Source organism: Colossoma macropomum, unplaced genomic scaffold (assembly GCF_904425465.1).
Source record: "Colossoma macropomum unplaced genomic scaffold, Colossoma_macropomum, whole genome shotgun sequence".
Lineage (NCBI taxonomy): Eukaryota > Metazoa > Chordata > Actinopteri > Characiformes > Serrasalmidae > Colossoma > Colossoma macropomum.
The window spans coordinates 37,536,563-37,560,247 of record NW_023494789.1 but is presented as its reverse complement, the minus strand read 5'-3'; the positions used below and the strand labels follow the sequence as shown (position 1 = coordinate 37,560,247).

At 40.0% G+C, this 23,685-nt stretch overlaps 1 protein-coding gene and 1 long non-coding RNA gene across 2 annotated transcripts; both read right to left on the bottom strand.

Annotated features, from left to right (window-relative positions):
• Positions 1 to 5,696: 5,696 nt before the first annotated feature.
• Positions 5,697 to 17,436, bottom strand: znfx1 (zinc finger, NFX1-type containing 1; the record flags this gene model as incomplete). Its single annotated transcript, XM_036569674.1, has 13 exons — positions 5,697 to 9,034; positions 9,177 to 9,272; positions 9,388 to 9,498; positions 9,926 to 10,226; positions 10,496 to 10,635; positions 11,836 to 12,095; positions 12,849 to 12,972; positions 13,138 to 13,281; positions 13,862 to 14,010; positions 14,128 to 14,250; positions 14,608 to 14,849; positions 14,945 to 15,231; positions 16,198 to 17,436. Coding segments are annotated over 13 exons (5,670 nt in total), but the record flags the coding sequence as incomplete, so codon positions are not given.
• Positions 17,437 to 17,501: 65 nt separating this feature from the next.
• Positions 17,502 to 21,731, bottom strand: LOC118808497. The gene is made up of 4 exons (XR_005007280.1): positions 21,637 to 21,731; positions 21,471 to 21,546; positions 18,378 to 18,447; positions 17,502 to 17,654 (listed from the first exon to the last, which is right to left on the bottom strand). It is a non-coding gene; the product is annotated as an uncharacterized LOC118808497 (long non-coding RNA).
• Between the last annotated feature and the right edge of the window lie 1,954 nt (positions 21,732 to 23,685).

The window sequence follows — 23,685 nt, the reverse complement described above, 5'->3', positions numbered from 1 at the left end:
CGCCACCTTGAGGCTGACCAGTGCTGCATCTCTAGTTAGTTAAGAATACCAAAGACAGAAGTTCATCGAATGTATGTGAAGCAGCTGAACAGTGACCCTGAACTTGTATTTGAGCCTCGATTATGCCCTAATATACATCATAATGTAATAGGTTCATTTTCAGGGACCCCCCAGAATTTTGATTTTGAGACATTCAGGACGTCCAAGGGGTTAATTAGAGGGTCCAGGACCCCCATGCCATGGATTACAGTTACACGGTTGGAGTGCTTAATAAAGTGGCAACTCAAATAAACTGTTTTGGCAATACAGTGTGGCCATTTGGGCTTTTAAACATGTTAATTCAAGAGAATTTATGCCACAAATACCCCCACTGATGACATCCCCTCTCAATAAAAAAATGCATATGGTCACAACTTACTAATGCATATGAACAGGACCCCAATGCATGGACATGACATGGGAATGAGTTAATTAAGTCATGGTCATGCTTTAGGATCCCGTTCTCATGCCTTAGTCAATAGCAACAACAGCTTAGTACAAATTAAATGGGACAGTTTGATTTGTACAAATAGAGAATAGAGAAATAGAGAAAAAGAGAAAGAGAGAGGCAGTTGCTGGTAAGAATGACCTCTTGGAAAAAAGCAGAAAGCAGAATCATTTTGTTGCTGTAACATAGGCTAATACTGCAGAATCAGTATTAAGGAATTCTATAAATTAGAATATAAATATGTAAGTATAAATAGCACAATGTTACTATGCACAGTAAGTGTAATGGTAAGTGTAGATAGCAATAGCATTCTATTTATACTTAATAATATACTTAATAATAATGATACAGGCCCTTTTTAAGAGATGAACCTTCCTGCATGACAATGATCCAAAACCAAAATCAGAACTTATCAGCGGGAACATCTGTTAAATATGGAAATTTAAATTTGTGGACCAAAGGCTAAATGAAAGAGAGCAATGGAGTTTGTAGAAAGTAGACCTAAAAACGTCAAAGCATGGTCCAAGAGCACTTAAATAGTGTTCACCAGCCCCTTTAGGAGAGGTTGTACCAAAAGCTATAAAAAGGTTACTATTTTCATCCATATGCTTTTGAGAGAGGAAAAAGAACAGGCTTTGCATTAAAATTGTGGTGTTAGAATACAACAGTTTTGCCATTTATTTTAGCAGCATGTTTGTTTGTGCTGCTCTTGTTTTAGATTTTATTCATTCGTTTGTTTTATGTGTTTGTTTGTCGTTGCTCTGAGATTATAGAAGGTGATACTATTGGACCTGACTCTTTCTGCTAAAGTGCTATTCTAACAGCCCCCGATTCTGTCTTTTGCCATGATGTTACAGAGCATCTAAAAAGATGACTTCATTATAGCTTTGAATGACTTGTACTATTATTCAGTAAAGCCTTTCTTTATTCCTTTCCTAGTTCTCATTATGAAGATTAACAGTCACAGACTCGCAGCAAAACCTTTTATGACGGGACAACCTGAGATATTTCTTTGGATTACACCTTGTTACACAATGACACAGCCTTCCTTTTGAACATGAAACCATGACACTTCAAAGAACTTATAATCTATCATTAATTACAGCAGGCATTTGGCTGCTTGAAAATGGGCTAATACAGTGAAAATGAGCAAGAAATGCACACACACACACACACACACACACACACACATACAAACACACACACACATACACACACATACACACACACAAACACACATACACACACTTACACACACACACATACACACAGAATGGATCAAGCTTTATCATGCTCGATTTTTAAAAACTATTCATCTAAGGGATTTTCTTGGAGAGTTATAACTATAGCAGATCTATATTTATACATTGGCGTGCACATTATTTCATGAAAGCACAGGGCCAGTCACCACTAGGCCTGATGAAATTTTAATCAGCTCTGTCCTAACAGCCAGGCAGGCCTGATAAATGCAGCCGAGGCCACTGCTGTAGCTGCCATTCTCCTGATCCACATACCTGTAGGCCACAGATGCTCCCACTGAGCACAGTGCAGTGTTATTCATCTGTTGTTAACATTATAAATTTCAGTTCACCAGGGCAGCTCAAACATTCTTAATTGTCCATGGGTGCAATAGAGCCCTGCTATCCACATACCCTATAGTTGCTGTATATATATATATATATATATCATTTAAACTCATTGGAGCACCAAACTCTCATTCCTTACTCTCATAAATACATATCATACATAAACTACTGTCCAAAGGTCAGTGCACCATTCATTTATTTAATTTTCCCATCAGAACAGCCATTAATTACAAGCCATTCATTTTTCAGCAGATATTTCCAGGGAGATTAGATATAAGATAATACACTTGCATAAGGAAGAGAAACCTCAAAGAAAAATGAATGGAAAGAAACAGGACTTTCCAAAACTGGACTGGATATTTGTAGAGAAAATGGCACTACTTACTAACATTCCTAGTAGGCCACTAAAACACCAAAGAGAAGCTGCTTCTGTTCTCAGAACAAGGGACTGGCCACCCCTGAGTCCAGACCTCACCATTGTTGAATGTGTTTAGATTATTTGGATCATGAGAGGCAGAAAATGCAACCAACGTCTAAGACTGAACTATGAAGGTGTGGAAACATCCCTGCATGTTTCTCTAAAAACTGACAGCAAGTCTCCTAAAAAGAATAGAATAAGGCAAAGGCTGGACACACTAAATACTAAAAAATCTGATATTATATGTAGTTGTTGAGGATTCTGTGTAATTTTCTGTTGAATATATGTTTTCTGATTTTTTCCAAGTGCTGGAAAATTAATAAATTGTACTTAAAGACCATTTTGACTAGAAATTAAATAAATGAATGGTGGTCTCTGACTTTATTGGTACATTACAAAGTAGTTACTGAGTAGTGTATAGTAGTATATATTTGAATTAAAATCCTAAGGGATCATAACAGGTTAAGCCTGCAGGTTTGAGCAAAATTAAATTAATTTCATGGAAGAAATGGAATGGTTCCACTCCAAAGCGTAATGTAGATCATATTCAAGAATTTTCATTTTGCTTCATAATATACATTGTTGGGAGTGGGCTTTACACATGCATGGAATGTCAATGCTATATTGTGATTAATACCACCTTTATTTGAGAAATAAACAGATGTTTTCTACTGTATGTCGGCTGTTAGTCTTTTCAAAACTTGTTATGTCCAAGAAAATTATATTGATCATTCTCTATGGATCATTAAAAATGGATATGGATTATTCCACCAAATTGGTTCAAAAACCCATTTTGGACTTTTAACTCATCCAGATTGTAGAATAAAATACTTTTGCTTTGACTGACCCTATATCTATATTGTGTTTTTAGTTTATTAAAATAAATGGTGGAACATTCCATTTTGTCACTGCTAAAACAATCATATGACTGAAACTGTTTTGGTAGTGACAATTTTAGCTAATTTGAGAAGAACTAAAAAATGCTAGCTGGTGCATGACTAGCAAACACAGCTTTAAACAGCTGTACACACATAAATTTTTCATTAAAACAAAAACGTTTACTTAATTATATAAATTATGTGTTTTGCTTGGGACAATTCGCCAGAAACATACTCAACACAAGTACGTGAATGCAAATCACAGCACTCGGCCAACACATTTGTAAATGCTTGGTCCATCTGTACAAACTCACTATGCGTTCTTACGTCGCTGTGACAGTTAAAACACTTAATACTGGAGGGGGCGATAGAGGACAAATCAGGGGTCTACTGTCATTCCAACAGCCTCAACAGACAAATGTGAACAAGTAGAGGAGAGTGAGCTGCTTTACCTCTCCTGTTAAAATGGAAAGATGATAATGTATCATATTTTTTCATGTTTACATAAGCCATCTTTGCATGAGACTCAACTGCTCGTCTGCTGTGGCAGTTGAGAAAGAACGCCTGCGGTACAAAATCGCTTGGACAGGCTTGGCTGTCGTTATAACGACCCCTTGTTGTAATGCTCAGATTGCCGCTTGCGCTTGCGTTGCATTGCATTATGAAATGTATTGTGACACATTTTTTGACCCAACTACGTGCAAAACCCCGTCTGCATAGCTCGAAGCATCTGTGTTTGCATTCTTGCGTGAAATGTTTCAGGCCTTCCACACTGATTACACACTGATTTTCAGACTTTTTCTTAATATTTACTTCAAAACAATAGGCTCTAACGGCTGACTGTGTGGCCATGAGGGACAGTGATGCAGTCTCACTTCCTACTCTAAAATGCAGGGGTGTGGCTAAAATAAGGCTCCGCCTGTTGACTAAAACTCCTTGTGTTTCAGTAGTGACATGAAAACATGGAACAGCAATTTTTTTTATTGAGTTTTTTTATTTGAAAATGAAATCTAAAGCTTTCAACTTCACTTGAAAAGAAATCCAAAAATATATTTTTAAACAATATTTTAAAAAAATTTATTATTTTTATAAGTTAAAAGTTTGAGGTTCGGGTTTGGAAAAGACACCTCCCCATAGAAAGTATGAGTTTGTATATATTTAGCTTATTATTATCTCAATTAATGCCTTGGGTTTAAATAGTTCACAACATAATCCTTTAAAATATCTAAGGTCTTAAAACGTAATAGTTCCTTAATAGTATTTTTTTTCTGTGGGACCGCAGTTTGAACCAATTTGGTAAAATGATCCATATACATCATTTTGGAATGAAGCTCTTGAATTCTGCAAATCTGTAATACAGACTGTCCTCCTCAGTCTGTCCTGCTGTTTCACTAGTGAGATGCTTTAACCTAATTGCATTAACACGGCGTCAGCCCTAACAGTGACAGTAAGAGCGTGTTAAGATTCACCTCTCTAAACTCCAATCTGTGTGGCACTTAGGCAATCCTCTCCCCCCCATTAACCACAATGACAGTGATTCATTATTAGCAGAATCATCTGTAGTCCCTCCACCCCAAATCATGTGTCATGCCTCAGTCCTTTCATAATCTACTTTTCTTGGATTAAAATGAAAATAGGAGTCCTATCAGAGCACCACATCAGTATGAAAAAATGACTCCCTGCTATGCAACAGTGCTCTTCCAAAAAGAAGCGTGATAGATGGCAAAGAGAGCCCCTTGAGGATATTATAGTTTTTTTCTGTGGTCACTGATTCCTCTCTGACTTGCCTCTAAAACCTCTTGCCATAAATACCATGAATCCATTTATTTGCTTGCTTTTTGCTCATATTCTACTGTTCTTTTCTGTCCTTCTGTCAGTGTTTTTTTTTTCCTGAACAAAAAGAAGTGAGTTTGCATTTAAGTTTGTGTTGTGACAAGGCTACATTCATCATATAATAAACTGATGCAAGCTGCCGTGAAACAGCTTAAATGGAAGCTATCCCTGCAGCCCACAGCCTGGTGGACAGCAGCTAGCGTTCGGGCCGATGCCTGGCTGCCAGCAATTTAGGCTGAGAGTACAGGTAATGTTTTATTATTAGCCAGCTAGCTGTGCTGTGTTTTCTCCCAGTTTAAGATAAACTTGCTGACCTTGCCTTGCTACTTTATGACAGAGTGCGTCTACGAGGCTCAAAGAGCTCCTACACGCAGGCCAGGTCTCGGTAAATAGTTCAGAGAAGAGAGGGAGCCTACAGTTCCAATCAATCACAGAGCAGTGTTACTGATGAGAGAAAGAGTTAGGAAGAAGAGGGTATGGACTGCTTTGGTGTACGCATACAGACACATAAATCAGTCTCTACACATGCAAGTAACTCGTGATACATTTTTTATTTCATTTAGGCTGTTCTATTTGCCTATTTCTCATCCTCAACTTTAACATTTATCAGTACACTCTTGCCCCCTGTTGGTATGAAATAGGTGCACATGTGAGGTCTGGAATAGAATACAGCATTTACTTTAAGGTTAGAACATTTCCAGTGCATTTTACAATTTGCAGAGAGATCTGAGAGATGTACATTGAAGCCCATGGCCTGCTAAGAGTGTACAGTGGTAAATAAGAATAAAAACAATTTCATTTCTCCAGAAGATGCAAAAAACGTCAAGGTATTAAGCAATTAAAAGCACTATCCATAACAGCATCAACCTATTCTAATACAGTGTGTCTTATGTCATACAGTAATTCTTGTTTACTTGGGTAAAACAATAACAGAAACGAGACAGTATATGAAGTTAAAGAGCCCATATCATGGAAACCTGAATGTTCCTCACTTTTTACATAAGCGTTTGATATAGTATGGAAATATTGTTACAGTTTCAAAACATACTATTCACTCCTGAGTCATTTTGAATTCAGTTTTTCTGATGTCACCAAAAATGTGCCTGCCTATTTAGTCTACAGTTCTTTAGCCCCCAATCCACATTGAAGTTATAAGGAGCATTTCTGAATGTGTCACTGCTTTCTGAATGAGGCACAATACAGGACAGCCAATCAGAGTAGAGCTCATTTATATATACTAGTCTTAAAGGCACAGTAACAAAAGGCCAGACAAAGAGCGTCATGTAAAAACAAACTACAACTGTTTTTGCTGCATAAAACCCCACAAACATTATACATGCTATATGTAAATTATAAGAAAATATAGGATATGAGCCCTTTAAATGTCCCTGGGGTCAAAATTGTGCAAATTGGCAGCTTCTGACCAGGCAGCATGTTGTGCCCCATCCATCTCTGTTGCCAGAACATTACCCGCACTGAGAGAATGGCTGGCTCCACCGATTGTTGCGTTGCATTCAGGGCACCGACCTCTTTGCATGGCACCACCACATTCTCCGATGGCGTATACATGGCCACTGGGGCATTTAAACCAGTGGCCAGGTGCCAGACCTATTGCATTGACAATCATCACTCTCTCTTCATCACTGATGCCCAGGCCAGTACGAGGGAGATGAGCGTCCAGCTCATTAAAAATCTTCTTCACTTCAAGGTCATTTTCCTCAGTGAATGGCCGAATGTCCTCCAGGATCTCTCGTGCCTGTCTCACCTTTGCATTAACTCTGACCCCCAGCAGAATTACTCTGGATCCAGCCTTGTTGCAGCGGATATTGAGTTCTGCCAGGTGAGCGAGCCTCTTCATTTCACTTTCTAGATCTCCAACCTGCTGCTCTGAGAATCTCTGAGTAGTATCAAGCAGAAATTTGAGGCATTCACCAACACGCAATGAGAACAACTGACCCCTCTCAAAAGACATGTAATCTTTTTGCATCTTTATCAGTTCCCCAAGACTCTCAAGGAAGGATATCAAGTTCTCCTGGTGCCAGAGGTCTAGAAGAGACAGACCAGACTTTTGAAGCTTCTCATCGACCCATGCATATTCTGCTGGAAGGTATTCCTTGAGGTTGACCTTCCTCTCCAAAAGTGACTTGAGCTCCTTCTGCTTTTGCTTAATGTCAGACTTCAAGCCATTGATCTTCACCTTTACCTTCTCAATCTCTGCCAGACTGCGGTTGATATGAGCACCATAGCGCACATTCCTGCGTATAGGCATGCGACACTTGGGACACTCCTTCAGTCGGATCGCCCGCTGATCAAGACCAGCTTCTTCATCCTTGTCCAAGCCCATGTAATGGTCCATGGCAGTGGATTCAATGATGTGTCCACAGTCTTCCAGTTGAATGAAGCAAGCATCTGGCTCATCTTCACTGCCAAAGAAGATTTCGGTCACTTCATCATGATTACATATGCGGCATTTCTTAGGGCAAGGGTCTCCACAAAGCCCTATGCAGGGATGCCCACAGGGCAAGACTTTTTCGCATTTCTCTGAACACGGTAGGCGATCACATGGTTCATGGCAGAGTTTAGTACACCTCTGGTGGGAACATCGCCACTCACAGGGTTCAACACAAGGGACACAAGGCTGTCCGCATTTCTTCTTGCACACGCTGTGAACGCAGCGGTTCTCACAAGGACGTGTACATGGTGGGCAGCCTCTTGTGCAGGGCACTCGGCACTGATGTGAGCAGGGAAGAATGCTCTTGCACTGATACGTACATGCTTTGTGAAGGCGGCCCTGGTGGCATGTGTGGCAGGTCCCAGAGCAGGGATGCCCACATTTTAGGACTGTGTTGCACTTGGTCCTGCAGGGTGGCTGCTTCATGGGGTCCTCGGATGTGCTACATGCCTCGTCCTGGGTGTGTCCACATTTTAACTTCATGAGAACTAGTACCAGGCAAAAGGCACTGCACGGCTCTCCACAACTTGCTTGGCATAGATGTCCACAGCTCAGTGTCTTCTGACAAGGCACCTTGCAGATAAATGACTCAGGACTTTGATGGCAGGGAATCATTTGCTTGTGCTGGCATTTTGGAATCACCTTTTCCACACGTACCACGCAATTACCACACTTCTGATAGCATCGACGAGGGCATTTGTGCCCAAGTTCACACAGCACCTTAGGGCAGTCTTTATTGCACTTGTACTTCGTGTGGTCAGCATCGTAAGGGTGGCACATGCGGATGCACACGTGGCCACAGTCCAGGCGGTATTCACAAGGCTTGTTGCACCCACCTTCTGGGACCTTTGCAAAGTCATTAGCATGGGACACCAAGGTCCGTGTTTCTGGGTGGTTCTGACAGCTCAATATTAACGCGTGACCTACCTGGCCTTTCTCCCTCAGAGTGTGAAGTATGTTGCTCCACAGCTTCACCTTGCTAAACATTTCCATGTTCCCAAGGCAATACAGTCCCTTCTTGGCGCGAGAGAGTGCTACACAAACACGATTTGGTATCTGAAGGAACCCAACCTTGCCCACCAGATTGCTGCGCACCAATGACAATATGACAATATCATTCTCCTCGCCTTGGTACTTGTCAACAACATGAACTTTGACTCCTGCAAACTCTTTGGAGGGCATAAGCTTGCGTAAGCAGAAAAGCTGTCCAGTGTAGGTGGTAAGGATGGTGATCTGAGAGGGCTGGTACTCCTGACATAACAAGTAGCGGCACAGAGCCACCACAAAACCTGCCTCGTGAAGATTCTGATGACTTCGTCCATCTTTTATTTCCTCCTCAGGGAACTTGTGGTCCACGAAAAAGAGGTTTGTAGAAATCCCCTGCAAGTGATTAAGAATATTGAGTTGAATTCATGACATTTCAGATATATTGTAACGACAAGTCATCTATCCCTTAATAACAGCTCTGTTAATTAGGGTATAGTCATTTAATTATAACAAAGAAAATGGGTTAGTGGCTGACCTTGATGTTCTCATACTCAAGTACAGAAGGGTGGTTCTCCAGTTCTGAGTAGATATGAGGAGTCAAAAGACGAGCAATATCTGGCCTCATGCGATGCTATAAAAACACATAAGTTGACAATGCTATTTACAATATTTAACAGAAGTAATAATAACAGATTTAACAGCCATATTTTTATTTGTATAATGAGATTACTGATGTTTGAATTTACCTGGTAGTTAAGTCTGACAAAGGGAAAGTCCATCGTAACAAGCCTCTCAAACATGGAGACTTCCAGGTTGAAATTCTTGGCTAGTTCATAGACCGTGGCACTAGGTCTCAGCTGTGAACATGCAAGTGAGCCAAAATCAAATCAACTGAACAGACTCAGGAAAAGCAGCAAGCATATGAGCTTTACTTGGTGACCTATAAGCCACAAAATATGCATAGTGGTTCTGAATGCTAGACCTGGGCACCACATACACTTCACATTTTGTGTTTTCACACCTGATTTAACTTTTCACATAATTATGGAGGTCTTTATGAGCTGAGTTGGTGTTACTGAGCACAGCATGTTAAATGCATAGGTTCCGCAGGACTGGGATTGATTAATTTCATGCAGGAGCAAAACTGTAGCTCCACATGTACATTCATTGTGTAACTGTGCTTTTAAACCTTAAATGCATGGGGTTTTTGTCAACTGCTACTAGTCGTTACACAGTTATGGATATTTCAAATACATGAGCTTATATGTTATATGCTGGCTGTACCTGTTGATGATCTCCAATCAGAATGAGGTGCTGACAGTCTCGGCTGAGCGTGGTAATGGTGTGGGCCTCCAGCACTTCAGCTGCCTCCTCCACAACCACCACCCTGGGCTGGAGATCCTGCAGGGCCTGCCGGTATTTGGCTGCCCCTGTGGTGGTCATGCCGATGACTTTGGCTCGCCTAAGCACGCACAGATCCTCATGGCGGCGGATTTCCGAGAGGCGCTCGGCAGCCTCCTGATAGACTTGTTCAGCTTCAAGAGCTTTTGTACGAAGGTCAGTCCTATACCGGAGGACCCAGAGACTACAGAGAGGGAGGAAAATAAAGAGAGAAAGAGAGAAAGCAGAGGAATAAAGATGAATCTTAAAACTAAGTCAAGTCATTAACCTTGATTGGCCTATGTCCCACTTTAAAAGAGCTTCTCCAATCTCAAACCTACTGTTTCTTTATCTTTTTATGGTTAGACCCTGCCATCTAGTGGACAAACAGTTATAACACAATTCACACAATTAATGCAAGGTGTGGCTTCCTGAGACATTATTTGTTTCTTATTGTTTGTTGTGTGTAATTACCGATAAAGTTTCCATCTGTCTTTCAGAGTAAGATGCCACACATTCATCACTTGCTCCTCCTCTTCCTCACTCATGGTTGAACTCTTCTTTAGCTCTTTCTGAATCATCTGCCTTATCTTCTTCTTCTGGTGGCGCTGCACCTGCACATCCACATAGACGAGAGATCATAAATACATTTCTGAAATGACACTCAGTATGTTTCTCGACAGATGAAAACTGTAAGCAATTACAAAATCTAACAAATAAGTCTTCCAATTTCAAACATACACCTATCGGCCACTTCATTAATTACATCCCCTTGTATCTACACTCTTTGTCCATTATATCAGCTTCACTTAAGTCTATTTACATATCATACAGGCACACTTTGTTCTCCATGCACCCTGTTATTTAATGGTCAGGACCACCACAGGACCACCACAGAGCAGGTACTATTTGGGTGATGGATCATTCTCATTCTCACGTGGTGGTGTGTTAGTGTGTGTTGTGCTGGTACGAGTGGATCAGACACAGCAGTTCTGCTGGAGTTTTTAAACACTGTGTCCACTCACTGTCCACTCTATTAGACAATCCTACCTTGTCAGTCCACCTTATAGATGTAAAGTCAGAGACGATAGCTCATCTGCTGCTGCACAGTTTGTATTGGTCATCCTCTAGACCTTCATCAGCGGTCACAGGATGCTGCCCACAGGACACTGTTGGCTGGATATTTTTGGTTGGTGGACTATTCTCAGTCCAGCAGTGACATTGAGGTGTTTAAAAACTCCAGCAGCACTGCTGTGTCTGATCCACTCGTACCAGCACAATACACACTAACATGCCACCACCAAGTCGGTGTCACTGCAGTGCTGAGAATGATCCACCACCCAAATAGTACCCGCTCTGCAGTGGTCCTGTGGGAGTCCTAACCATTGAAGAACAGGGTGAAAGGGAGCTAACAAAGTACGCAGAGAAACAGATGGACTACAGTCTGCAGTTGCAGAACTACAAAGTGCTCCAATATGGTAAGCGGAGCTGATAAAATGGAATGAAAGAAGAAACAAGGAGGTGTTTATTATACCGAAGGCATGAATTCATATTGTTGTCAATATGTCAAAACGTTGTGCCTTAGTCTAAAAAAACAGCAGCTGTCCGTTTCATTATGTAAACATTTTATGATGTATGGACCAATAGAAACGGTCCAAAATTTCATTCCATCAAGATTCATAAAAGTTAATAATGTTTTTTCTCTCTCCATAAAGGTCTCATTTTGGAAATACATTGTTTTGTTATAACAGTGTTAGTTATTAAACACTCTCAGACTCAACATTAAGATCATGAGTATTCTATGAGTATCTTACCTTCCACCCCTCATCAGCAGCCTGTCCCTGTCCCTGTTGCTGCTCCTGTGGAGGCTGCTCCTCAACCTGGTCCAGGTTCATTGCCAGCATGAGCTCAGCTAACTCTGCCACGTTCCTCTCCTGCTCAATCTTCCGCTCACGGGCATCTCGTCCCCGAGGCTCCGCGTCCACCACAATCCTCTCTGTCTGGATCAAAGCCGCCTCTTCATCCATTTCCAGAAGCTCTTCTTCCTCTGCTGCCACACCCTCCTCATTTGCATCTGGTGAGGGAAAGAGAACAGGGTATTGCACTTCATTTTACCTTACTTTCATGTTTATTGTTATTGTTTCACAGCCAGTGAAATGCAATACAAGTGTAGCTTCCAGAATGTAGTTCAATCATCCCTGGTCTGTTAACTACAGAGAACAAACTAAAATATGGTATTTTCTGCATTTTTTTGTACACAATTTTTATTTATTTGCTTTATTGCTTTGATTTCCTATGTGTTAAATTCAGCAAATAAACAATAACTGTGTGTTAAAATGTGCGGAAGTGTGTTCTCTGCAGAGGATGTGTTCACTTAGAAAATCAACAAAACATGTTATGTGACTTAACTGCTAGAAAGTAACACAATCCTCTGACAGTAGTTTGAAGCAAGAAACAGGAGAATTCATTAATACACTAACCCTGGTTCTGGAGATCTACTTTCCAGTTCCCACCAAAACCTGCCACATCTGCTCCAGCCAATAAACTTCTTCAGAAGTTCTTCAGTGGCTGGATCAGATGCATTAGTGTTTGGTGACGGGAGGGGCAGCATGTTAGATGAAGGCTGGAACTAAATGCTGCAGAACAGTAGATCTCCAGGAAGAGGGTTGGTGACCACTTCTCTCTGATAAGACTTTGCCATCTAGTGGTGAAACGTGTGTCTGTATTGTGCTCTTTCGGAACCACAAAACAGGTTGTATGAAGGGTTTACAAAATCGAACAGCTAAAACTGTTCCTGTATGTAAACTCATCTTTGTAAAAGCCTCACCTGCATTCCCGTTGGCAGCAGGCTGCTCAGCCTGCTGGGCTTGCTGGAACACAGAATCTCCAAAGCCAAGCCACTCCTTCATCACCGAGAGCTTCTCTCCTACATGCACAAATTCATCCATCATCTGAACCAGACAGAGAGACAGATACAGACAAATTATTCTATCAATTACACATAGTAGTACTAATGTCAGCAAGCAGTAAGTAAACATTCTATGTTATTTAATTTTTTCTAATACCAATTATTGTTCCAATAATTGCATGACTGTGGCAGGGATTGTTTGACTGACCAGCAGCATATTCAGGCTGTGCCAGTGCTGGTCAGATATGTACTGTTGCAGGAAGTGCTCATTAATGATCCCGCGCAGACTGCACTCCATCTGAGCTGACTGCTTCTGAATCTGAACCTCCGCAGCACGCATCTCTGTGTGGATCTGAGGAAAACAAGCAGGACTTAATAATAATATACAATAAACCCTGTAACCCTGTAGTAAGACTGTACTATTAAAAGCATGAACTTTGAAAGTCCAGGCTATGAAAGAACTCTAAACTACACCACTTCTAATAACATGTTCTACTAACATTGTTTTCCACCTGTTTCCTACATAGTACTAAGCTACCTCCCTGTATGTAGCTGTATATATAAGAATGACAGCAGCCCTGGTCAAATTACATGTTTTGTTGACTTTTTTTTTTGTTTTATTGATTTGTGTCAAATTATTGAAAATAATTTAACTTCTTCAAAGGACAAGCTTTTGCACATTTTAATGCACAATTACTGTTTATTGACTGTACATTTAACATATTGGGAAAAAATAAAACATAAATTGTGGCCTGTGTAAAAATTATGGCACATTTTATCATTTTTTCCATTATGTTCAGTAAATAAATAGAAACTGTGCACTAAAATTAGCAGAAAAATGCTGTATTTAAGTTTCTCGTAGAGGATGTGTAACCTTATTTACATGCAGTTCAACTTGGGGTGTTCGAACGTTTGCATTTGTATCACCTCACCTCAGAGTAGGCCTTCTTAAGGTGTGGTGGCAGGTCCCTACGGAAGCTTGATGACCTGGTCAGCTCCCGCAGAGAGAAACGCTTCAGTATCTCACTGTTACTTCGCCCTCCCACCCTTACAATACCTCTCATTAAGAAGCCATGGATCCCTGAAATGAACACAACATCACCTTCTCATTACAGAGCTTTTGGAATACCGTCATAGTCTACTGACTTCTGTCATGATAGATCTCTGAGACATAATTGGCACATTAGTCATCCAATACCTTCCAGAAACTGGTCTAGAGCATGGTTGGTGTAGCAAACCACCAGCATCGGGGTCTTTTCTGACCACACCTCCGAGTTGTCCAGCAAAGCCCGTGCAATCTTCAGCCCCACATATGTTTTCCCTGCCAACAAATCATCACTGGGAGTTAGCAGAATTGACAGTAGTGTCCCTTTTCTTTACCAAATTCAATATAACTGATTTGTGTTTGCTGGACCACTGCACTGAACAATAGGAACATAACTGGTTGGTCTTAAACTGGACTTAAGACTGACTCCACCTGGACTGGAGGTATCTCCGAGCTCAATATTTGTGGGCTGCTCTCCTCTAGAAATGTTATAAACTTTGTTCTAGTACTGAAGCACTCAAGATGTTAATCAGCTGGATCAGCAATGCTAGATTAGATTAGGTAGCGCTGTAGAAGAGTAGTCTCTAGATTTCTGGATAATTTTTGAATTTATCATAATCTGCGTTCCCCTACCTGTGCCTGGTGGGCCCTGTATGATGGCCAGCTCTTTGGTGAGGGCCAGTTTAACAGCTTTGAGCTGGCTCTCATCCAGGCCCAGGTGCTCCTCAGTTGGCCAGGCGTTAGGATTCAGGGGGTTAAAGGGTTTCACATTGTCCTTATGGTCCTCCGCAGCAATACAAGACAGATCATATGTTGTTCTTAACTGTGTGAGGTAGGCTGGAGGGTGGACATCTTGGTTACATTCCACGATGTACCTAAAATTGTAGACAGAAAGAACTCTCATGAAGAAAATTCTGATGATACTTCAGTAACTTTATAATGTTTACACCTCTTTACGCTCAAGTAATACCTCTGAAAGGGAAGATCCTCCTCTACTTGCTCCTGAAGCCCCTCCAGGACATAACGGTAGGCCTCAAAGTATGCAGTGGTCTCCACCATCAGAAAAGATTGAGAAGTCGGGATCTTGGCCAGTTCGGCGCGACTGTCTTTAGAGAAACTAAGCTGCACTTCGCCATGTCTTAGCGAAGCAGGGTCGCGGTCAGACACTGTAGCAAAAAGGAACGTTTCAAAATTGTCCATAGACAAGCAGACCAGGGACCCGTACAGCAGCCGTTTGGAATTCTCCCAGCGCACAAACTGTGAATCACAAACATGCACAAAAAGTCATTATTGAATCAGCTCTAACTTCTCATGAAAATTAACTAAAATGAAACTGGTTCATGAGGTTTACTATCTATATGAGATAATATCATTAAAGAGAGGAGAAAAAACCCACCATCAACCCACCATCAATCCATGAATAAACATTCTTAGTTGTAAATACTTGTAATTCTAAAAAAATCATACATCATGCAGTCTGAATAGGATTTTAAGGTTACATTGACATTAAAAGCCTCATTGCGCAAATCAGATTTTTTGCAATATCTGATCTTTACACCTTGACAGCTCATATTCATGTTTGTAAGCATACATGAAGTATGGTGTAGAAAAGAAACTCCCATTATGGTTGTATAGTGAAGTATAGAATATGTATCTGAGCCAGGATGGCATTTGACTAAAATGTGCTTTGAAAAGTTCATATTTTTGAGTTGAAGCTGCACTATGTAAATTTTGGGGATTTGGAGACCTCCCTGGTGGAAACGCGTAATTGCACGCAACATGTGGAAGAACATTATGTAAGGTTGGTTGTGCTTCAGACCCCTTACCCAAGCAAACTTGGTAAACGACATGTCTTTTGAGGAGGTAAGTGAGTTATTCAGTATTGTCAACATATCTTCATGATTACATGATATAGTTTTTACATTTAAGACATAAAGATTGAGCCAGAGCTTCATTTTGTGCCTGTGCATGTTAAAATGTAAAGATGTTGACGTAGTCTGAAAACCACCCACGAAATTTGACCCAATGCCTCTGACTTTGAAATATTTCTTTTAGGCTTTACATGGTGACGCACCGCAGTGCACACACACCATATTTTAGCAAGTTTTTTTTCTCCTTACCTACATAGTACAGCTTTACTACAAAAAAAAAAAGATTTCAGATCGAGGCAAAACTTCAACCCTATAATGTAAATGTAGCCTCAAACATTTATTATCATCTGACCTCAAGGGGGCGTGCGTCAAACTGCACTCTGTAGGCTGTCCCAGTCGGAGTGCAGAGTGGTACGACCAATCGGGTATCAAAGTAGACCCTGATGTCGTCGAAGCGCCTCTTTCTCATTGGCACTTTGCCAAGAGTTTCATCGTACTGACTTTGGAGCAGCTCCCGGATGCCTTCACGTAATGGCCTCACAAAGTCCTCTCTCAGAAGCCTAAAATGAGTGTCCAGGTAGGTGTAGGCACTGGGGTAGCTTTGTGACATAATGTTAGGCCGCAGAAAAGGCTTCCGGCCTTGTTGGAATTCTTCAGGAGTTGGGTAGATGGTCATATTCCTGAAGTCCTCTTCATCTGGAGGAGCGTCCTCGTTGCCAATGAGGAGGGTGTAGTTGTCTGACCTCAAAGTCCCTTCTCTCGCTTTTTCTTGGAGGTGGTCCACCATAACCTGGATCTTCTCCAGGTTCTCGTTGATTGAGTCACAAATGTCTATGCCAGAAGCTCGCAGCAGATTGACCGCTGGCTTCAGGATAGCCAAAAGCATTGAGACTGAGCGTACGGAGCTATAGGGGAACATGCTGACCACGTCAGACAAAAGGCTGATGATGTTATCCAAGTGCAGAGGGCACTGCTCCCTCCGGGCAGGGATGGAGTAATCACTCATTATTCCACTCACGTAGAGGGGGAGCACGGTTTGGAAGAAGGCAGAATCCTTGACCACCTGAACCAGATGGAGTACTATTGTGCGGTCATTCTTGGACTGAAAGGCTTTGCGAAGAACCTGGCAGAGCAGCTGTACAAGGTCCTGACGCATAGTCCTCTCGTGCAGCAGAGCCTTCAATTCTGCACTGGAGGAGAGAGTAATGGCCACCACAGAGGCGTCTTTCTCCAGCAGCTCCTCCAATCTTTTGTACCCTATTTTGCGTACCTCAGGGGTACCATCTCTACTGTTTCCACTCCCATGGCCCCCTCTTCCTCTCTGAACTTCTCCTCCTCCCCTTCCTCCTCTGCCTCTCTGAGCCACTCCACCTCCATTTCTCTCCCTCTGGATATCTAGCCTTAGGTTTCCTCTATTTTCTCCTCTCCTCTCACCTCTGCCTCTTCCTGCCTCTTCTCTGCCACCTCCTCCTTGTCCTCCTCCTCTGCCACCTCCTTCTGCACCATCTCTTCCTCCGCCGCCTCCTCTTCCAGCACCACCTCTTCCTCTGCCGCCTCCTCCTCCTCCCGCACCATCTCTTCCTCCGCCACCTCCTCCTCCTGCACCACCTCTTCCTCTGCCGCCTCCTCCTCCTGCACCACCTCTTCCTCTGCCAACTCCTCCCCCTGCACCTCCTCTTCCTCTGCCACCTCCTCCTGCAGCTCCTACTCTTCCTCTACCTGCTCCCTCCCCTGCACCTCCTCTTCTGCCTATGCCATCTCTCTCTCTTTCCTGGTTAGGCATCCCATTTTCCCGTCTTTGACCAGGCTCTGTACCAATGGAACACGGAAAGAAAGCACAGGATCAGAAACAACAGAAATAAACACGTCTATACAAAAAATTTACAATATGTTCAAAAGTATCCAGACACCTCTTCTAATTAGTCAATTCAAAAAGCTACTTTAAAGGGCCCATATCCTATATTTGTATTGAATTTTATCTTTTTCCTGAGGTCCACTGTGGTTTTGCAACCAATAATTTGACCTGTGAAATATATCCAGAAATTTCACTCATGATATGTCAGCCACAACACTTGTATGTATGTTTTAAATGCTATATATGTTACTCATAAATACAGGGTAGCTGTCACTGTTCTTTGGGTGCAAGGAAGGTAACAAATCAGCTACTCCTCACATTCTGCCTGCCACATTCTCATGGGCCCTTAAGGGTGAACCCAGGTGTCACTCTTCACAATGCTGAATGTTGGGGTATAAAGGGGTACAAAGCCTCCCAGCACTGAGCTGTGGAACTGCGTTCTGAGGAGTGACAGGGCACCACTGAGTACCAGCAAAGGGGTGCACACTCCTTATTATTACACTTGATTTTAGTAGACATATTAGATAAGCAAGTGTCTGCAAACTTTTGGACATACAGTGTAGGTCACAGACTGAACATAAAAAGAGGAAAACTAAAAATAAAAATAATAAAAATAAAAAAATGGAACTTGCAAGAAGAAGAAAGAAAGAGAATAAATCAGAGAAAAAGAGAAATACCTCTTCTCGGTTGTTCATTGCCACCTCCTCTTTGTCTGTTTTCCATGCTTCAACACAGCCTTCTTCTGCACTTTAGGAGATAAAACAAACATTGTAATGCTCTGAAGAAGCCAATAATAAAAGTACCCATACATAAATGGGTAACACTTCCTAATAACCTCCATTAATACACCACTAACTGACCATTAATGACTATGAACAAATCATTAGTTCGTCAACATTCGAAAACTAACCAATGTTTTAAATGACTGTTCATGTAACTTTTGATGTGTGCATTCATTTTTGCAAATAATGTATATAATGTTTTTTCCTACATTCACAACATACACTTTTCACCGACAAATAACAGGTTCTACATCAGTACATGCACAATTGTGGGAAAAAGTTTGGGCACCCCTAGTCAGATTACGTTTTGTTGATTTTCTAAGTGAAAATAAGTGAACACATCTTTTACAGAGAATACACTTATGCACATTTTGATGCACAATTTTTGTTTATTTACTGAATTTCACATATTAAGAAAAAACATAAAATTTGTCCTTTGCAAAATTTATAACATTTTGTATTTCATGCTTATATTTTTAGCAAATAAATAAAGTTGTGTGCTAAGATTTACAGATAAATGTCATATTTAAGTTTGTTCCCTGTAAAAGATGTGTTTTTCAGAACTGCAGATGGAATACTAACTCAAACGAAACAGAGAGAACATGTAAGACCTGTTTTAGCTTCATCACACTGGTTGCTTTTCATTTAGAATTGATTTTAAAATTATTTTACTGGTTTTTAAATCTCTAAATGGATTTGCATCCACACACATCTCTGAATGCCTGATGGAATATAAGAATCTGGAGCTCTTAACAAATGAATAGTGTTAAAATTCTGTAGTATAGTAATAGTAATAGTGTTCTGTTAGATATCTGTTTTATTCTTCCTTTATTATTCAAAATCTTATTTTATTAATTATATTGTTCTTATTTTTCATTCTCAGTTATTTTATTCTATTTTATTTATATTTTATGTTTAATTATTTCTGTTTATTTATTCATTATTGTTACCATTTTTATTAAATAAGCATTTCTTTCAATTGTTTTTACTTTGTCTTACTTACTGTCTTACATAAATGATTTTGATGTTTTATTTAATTTCATTGTGAAGCACTTTGAGCTGCATTTTATGTATGAAAGGTGCTACATAAATAAAGTTATTATTATTAGTAGTAGTAGTAGTAGTAGTAGTAATTCATTGTCACTCAGAAAATCAACAAAGCATTTAATTTGACTGCCTGGAGTCAAAAACTGTACAACATTCCTAAGTTGCATCAGTGAGATGTATAGTTTTCTAATGGTGACCTAAGTTTTAGGTTTTATCCAACAATGATAAAATATATTGCAGTTAAAAATGTGACATTGTACACTTAAAAATGTTTGAAGTTATAATTCATGTTAACAGATGTGTGATGAGTAAACATGTATATTCATACATTTATAGTTATTGGCTGGTTTGCAATACTTAAACTAAGTCCCTAAATATTGACACATTAACCGTTGGACAAATCTGGCTACATTTATCTTTTATAATATTCCTGCATTATTTACAGAAACAATAATGTGCACATTATGAACACTACAAACATTTTCAAAGAAGTTAATCTGAAGCTAAACAGGTTTAGAATCTGTTGTAAATGATTAGAACCTACTGGTAGTGCTGTACTGATGTTGTACACCCTGTGATGTATCAGTGAAATGGTGCGCTGTAAAGGTAGAGAAAAGCACTATGTGGATCATTCTACAGAACTGCGAAGGCAGTCTCACTTCCTGCTCTCAAATGCAGAGACCTAAAATAAAGCTCCGCCTACAGACTAAAACTGCTTTTCGGTAGTGATACGGAAACATGGGATGGCAATCTTTTAATAAAGTTATTTTTAAAGTAACTCACAACAAATCTAAATCTTTTAAATTCACTTATAGAAACAACATCGGAAATAAAACATTTATAAATAAGTAATGGGGTTAGGGTCTGGAACAGTCATCTCCCAATAGAAAGTACCCTACAAATGAAGATTTGTACAGATTACACACTTCTAAAAGATGGTTCTTCAAGGGATCTTGAGTAATACATACATATATATATATATATATATATATATATATATATATATATATATATATATATATATCAATTATATATATCTATATATATATAGTTAGGTAACTATGATATATGTAGGGTTTTTGAAAAGGGTTCCATATAACACCAAAAAAGGTTCTTCTACTGTGTCAAGCTTGACATTGTAACAATAGAAGAACCCTTTTTGGTGCTATATAGAACTCTTTTCAAAAAGGTTCTATATAAAGTCACCTACAGCACATTCTCCATCAGCCAGAAGAACCCTTTCACTATACAAAGAACCCTTTAATCATGCAAATGGTTCTTTGGTGTTTGTGGTCCATATAAAACCATTTTTTTTTACTAAAGAACCCCTGGAAAACCCTCTTTTTTAGAGGTGTACTTAGTAGAACGGTCCAAATACATAACTGTAGGTATGAAAGCACACAAAACTACATGAACAGCAATATATAAAAATTTGTAAATGTTTAAATTCTGATGAACTGATTTCATATTTTTTGTTCACAGCTATAAACAGAACTGTGTGTTAATGAAATATTATTATAAAATGAAATATTATTATAAAATGTTAACAATAAAAAAGAAGCGCCTACCAATCTTGAAAAAACAAGGCCGAGAAAAACACGCCCGTTCTGTCAGTACAGATCTCATACATTCACTTCCTGTCCCACACATTGCTTATTCATGAGAACGAAGCGCGAGATACTACCGGCGTCCTCAAGGGGGCGTCAGTATAGTTTCCTTTCTAAGCAATGATGTAACAGCTGTAAAAACACACACAGCCCATACAAACTGCCCTTTCCGCAAAAGGACTGATATGATTCTAATGTCTTTAGTGTCCACTATGAGTTCCCATCTAGCTTCAGTGAATCTAAGGTGTAGTCTGGACTGTGTCGCTCCGCATATGTAACTTTCTCAGCTAATCACACCTGAACATCCACGCAGTAGATCACGGAATACACAGACCTGCTTCCACGAGATGAAGACGAGGTTTCAGCGATGTGGCGAATAACAGTCCGCAGCTTCTCACCGGGGTGTCGACCTGAAAAGAAATGGATATCATAGAAATAATGTTACACAGAACTATTATGTCTGTTCTGGGTCGATGGGGTGCCGCAGCTCGGGACCTTACCGGTTTAACACATCCTGCCTCTGCTGTTCTGATGGGGCTTTAGCTGCCGCTGCGCTTAAAAGCCGCCTTAGGTTTCGTTTTCGAGCTCGGGCGCTTGAGGGAGGAGGAAAGGAGGGGAGTGAATGGCAGAGTCATAACTCATAACCGAAACCACCGCGAGGCTGAAAGAGAAACAAAACTGATAGTGTTGCTGAGCGCCTGTTTAAAACACAGCCTGTTGAGAGTCCTGGTGGGTTTTCTCTGCGAGAATCTTTTAGGTAAGGCTAAAGCCCACAGGTACTTCAATAAAGAAGGAAACGGAACGAGGTTTTTCATATTTGTGCTGTACAGACTTCAACAACAATGCATGTATTTATTCTCAGCTTTGGACATATATATATATATATATATATATATATATATATATATATATATATATATGTATATATATATATATGTATGTGTGTGTGTGTGTGTGTGTGTGTGTGTGTGTGTGTGTATATATATAATATATATATATATATATATATATGGCTCATTCTACAGAAACAATGTATGTATTTACTCTCATCACGTCAGCTTCCCCCTCATATATGTATATGGATATATGTATGGCTCATTCTACAGAAAACGTCCATTATTGTGTCCCTAGCGTTTACAGACATATTACTTCTTGAGCCTCAATTTAGCACTAGAGAAGCGCTTGTCCCCACAGTCATGTGTAAAGGGTGAGCTCCATATTTTAAAGACAAAGCAACCTTTTTTCTTCAATTTTAACTGCTAATCTATACATGACTATGAAATATATGATTTATTAATGACATGAAGAAAACTAATGGCAAATAAATATTATAAAATATATAATGAAAGTTGTGGTCACCAGTAAACAGTTGTTCAAAATACAAACTAAACTGAAATGTGCAGTACACCACTGTGCTTTGGTATATGTATACACTCTTTGGCTACTTTATTATTTACAGCTACCTTGTATTTGCTAATCTTCTGTTTAATCAGGTCCATTTATATAGGAGCATTTTGTAGATATACAGTTACAGACTGTAGTCCATCTGTTTCTCTGCATACTTTGTTAGCCCCCTTTCACCCTCTTCTTCAGTAGTCAGGGCCCCCTCAGGACCCCCACAGAGCAAGTATTATTTGGGTGGTGGATCATTCTCAGCACTGCAGTGACACTGACGTGGTGGCAGTGTGTTAGTGTGTGTTTTGCTGGTATGAGCGGATCAGTCCACCAATCAAAAACATACAGCCAAAAGCGTCCTGTGACCACTGATGAAGGACTAGAGGATGACTAACAAACTGCATCAACAGATGAGCTACTGTCTCTGACTTTACATCTACAAGCACTAGCAAGGTAGGAGTGCATAGAGTGGACAGTGAATGGACACAGTGCTTGAAATCCTGGTTTAAGTGTAAGTGGTTTTGCTTGTACCTTTTAAATCTATCACTGCATTTCTGTAAGTTTCCTAAATCCAGTAAAGGCTTTGCTTCCAAACCTGAAGCCAGGAGCAGCAGGGGGGACAAAGTACACAACGTCTGTACTTGAGTAAAAGGGGGAAATGCTCTTGGTAAAATATTACTTGAGCAAAAGTAATCGATCAATATTTGTGTTCGCTTTAGTTGCTTTGAACTACTTAAGTATCAGAAGTAAAAGAGCTAAGCTATTAAAGAAGTTCTATCATTTTGATGAATACTTTCCAATGAGGAGAGGAACAGTTAGCTCTAATGCCTGCAGCCACACAGGCCTCCTTAACAGAGAGTATTAAAAACAACAGAACTGCAGTAATTCTCAGTACTTTTATTTAAGATTATTTGACGAAATACATTTGAAGGCAACCTGCAATCAAATTGGAACTTTATTTACTTCGGTAATCACCATAATTAATTCATTAATTCATTCAACAAAATTCTTATTTTACCATAATCTTCCATTAAAATGTAATTACTGTTCCAAAAATTAAACAAATAAAAAGAACACTAACATCTTTTCAGTGCATTACGATCTCAGATTTAACTCTTACTGTACATTGTACATTAACTCAAGTAAAACGTATA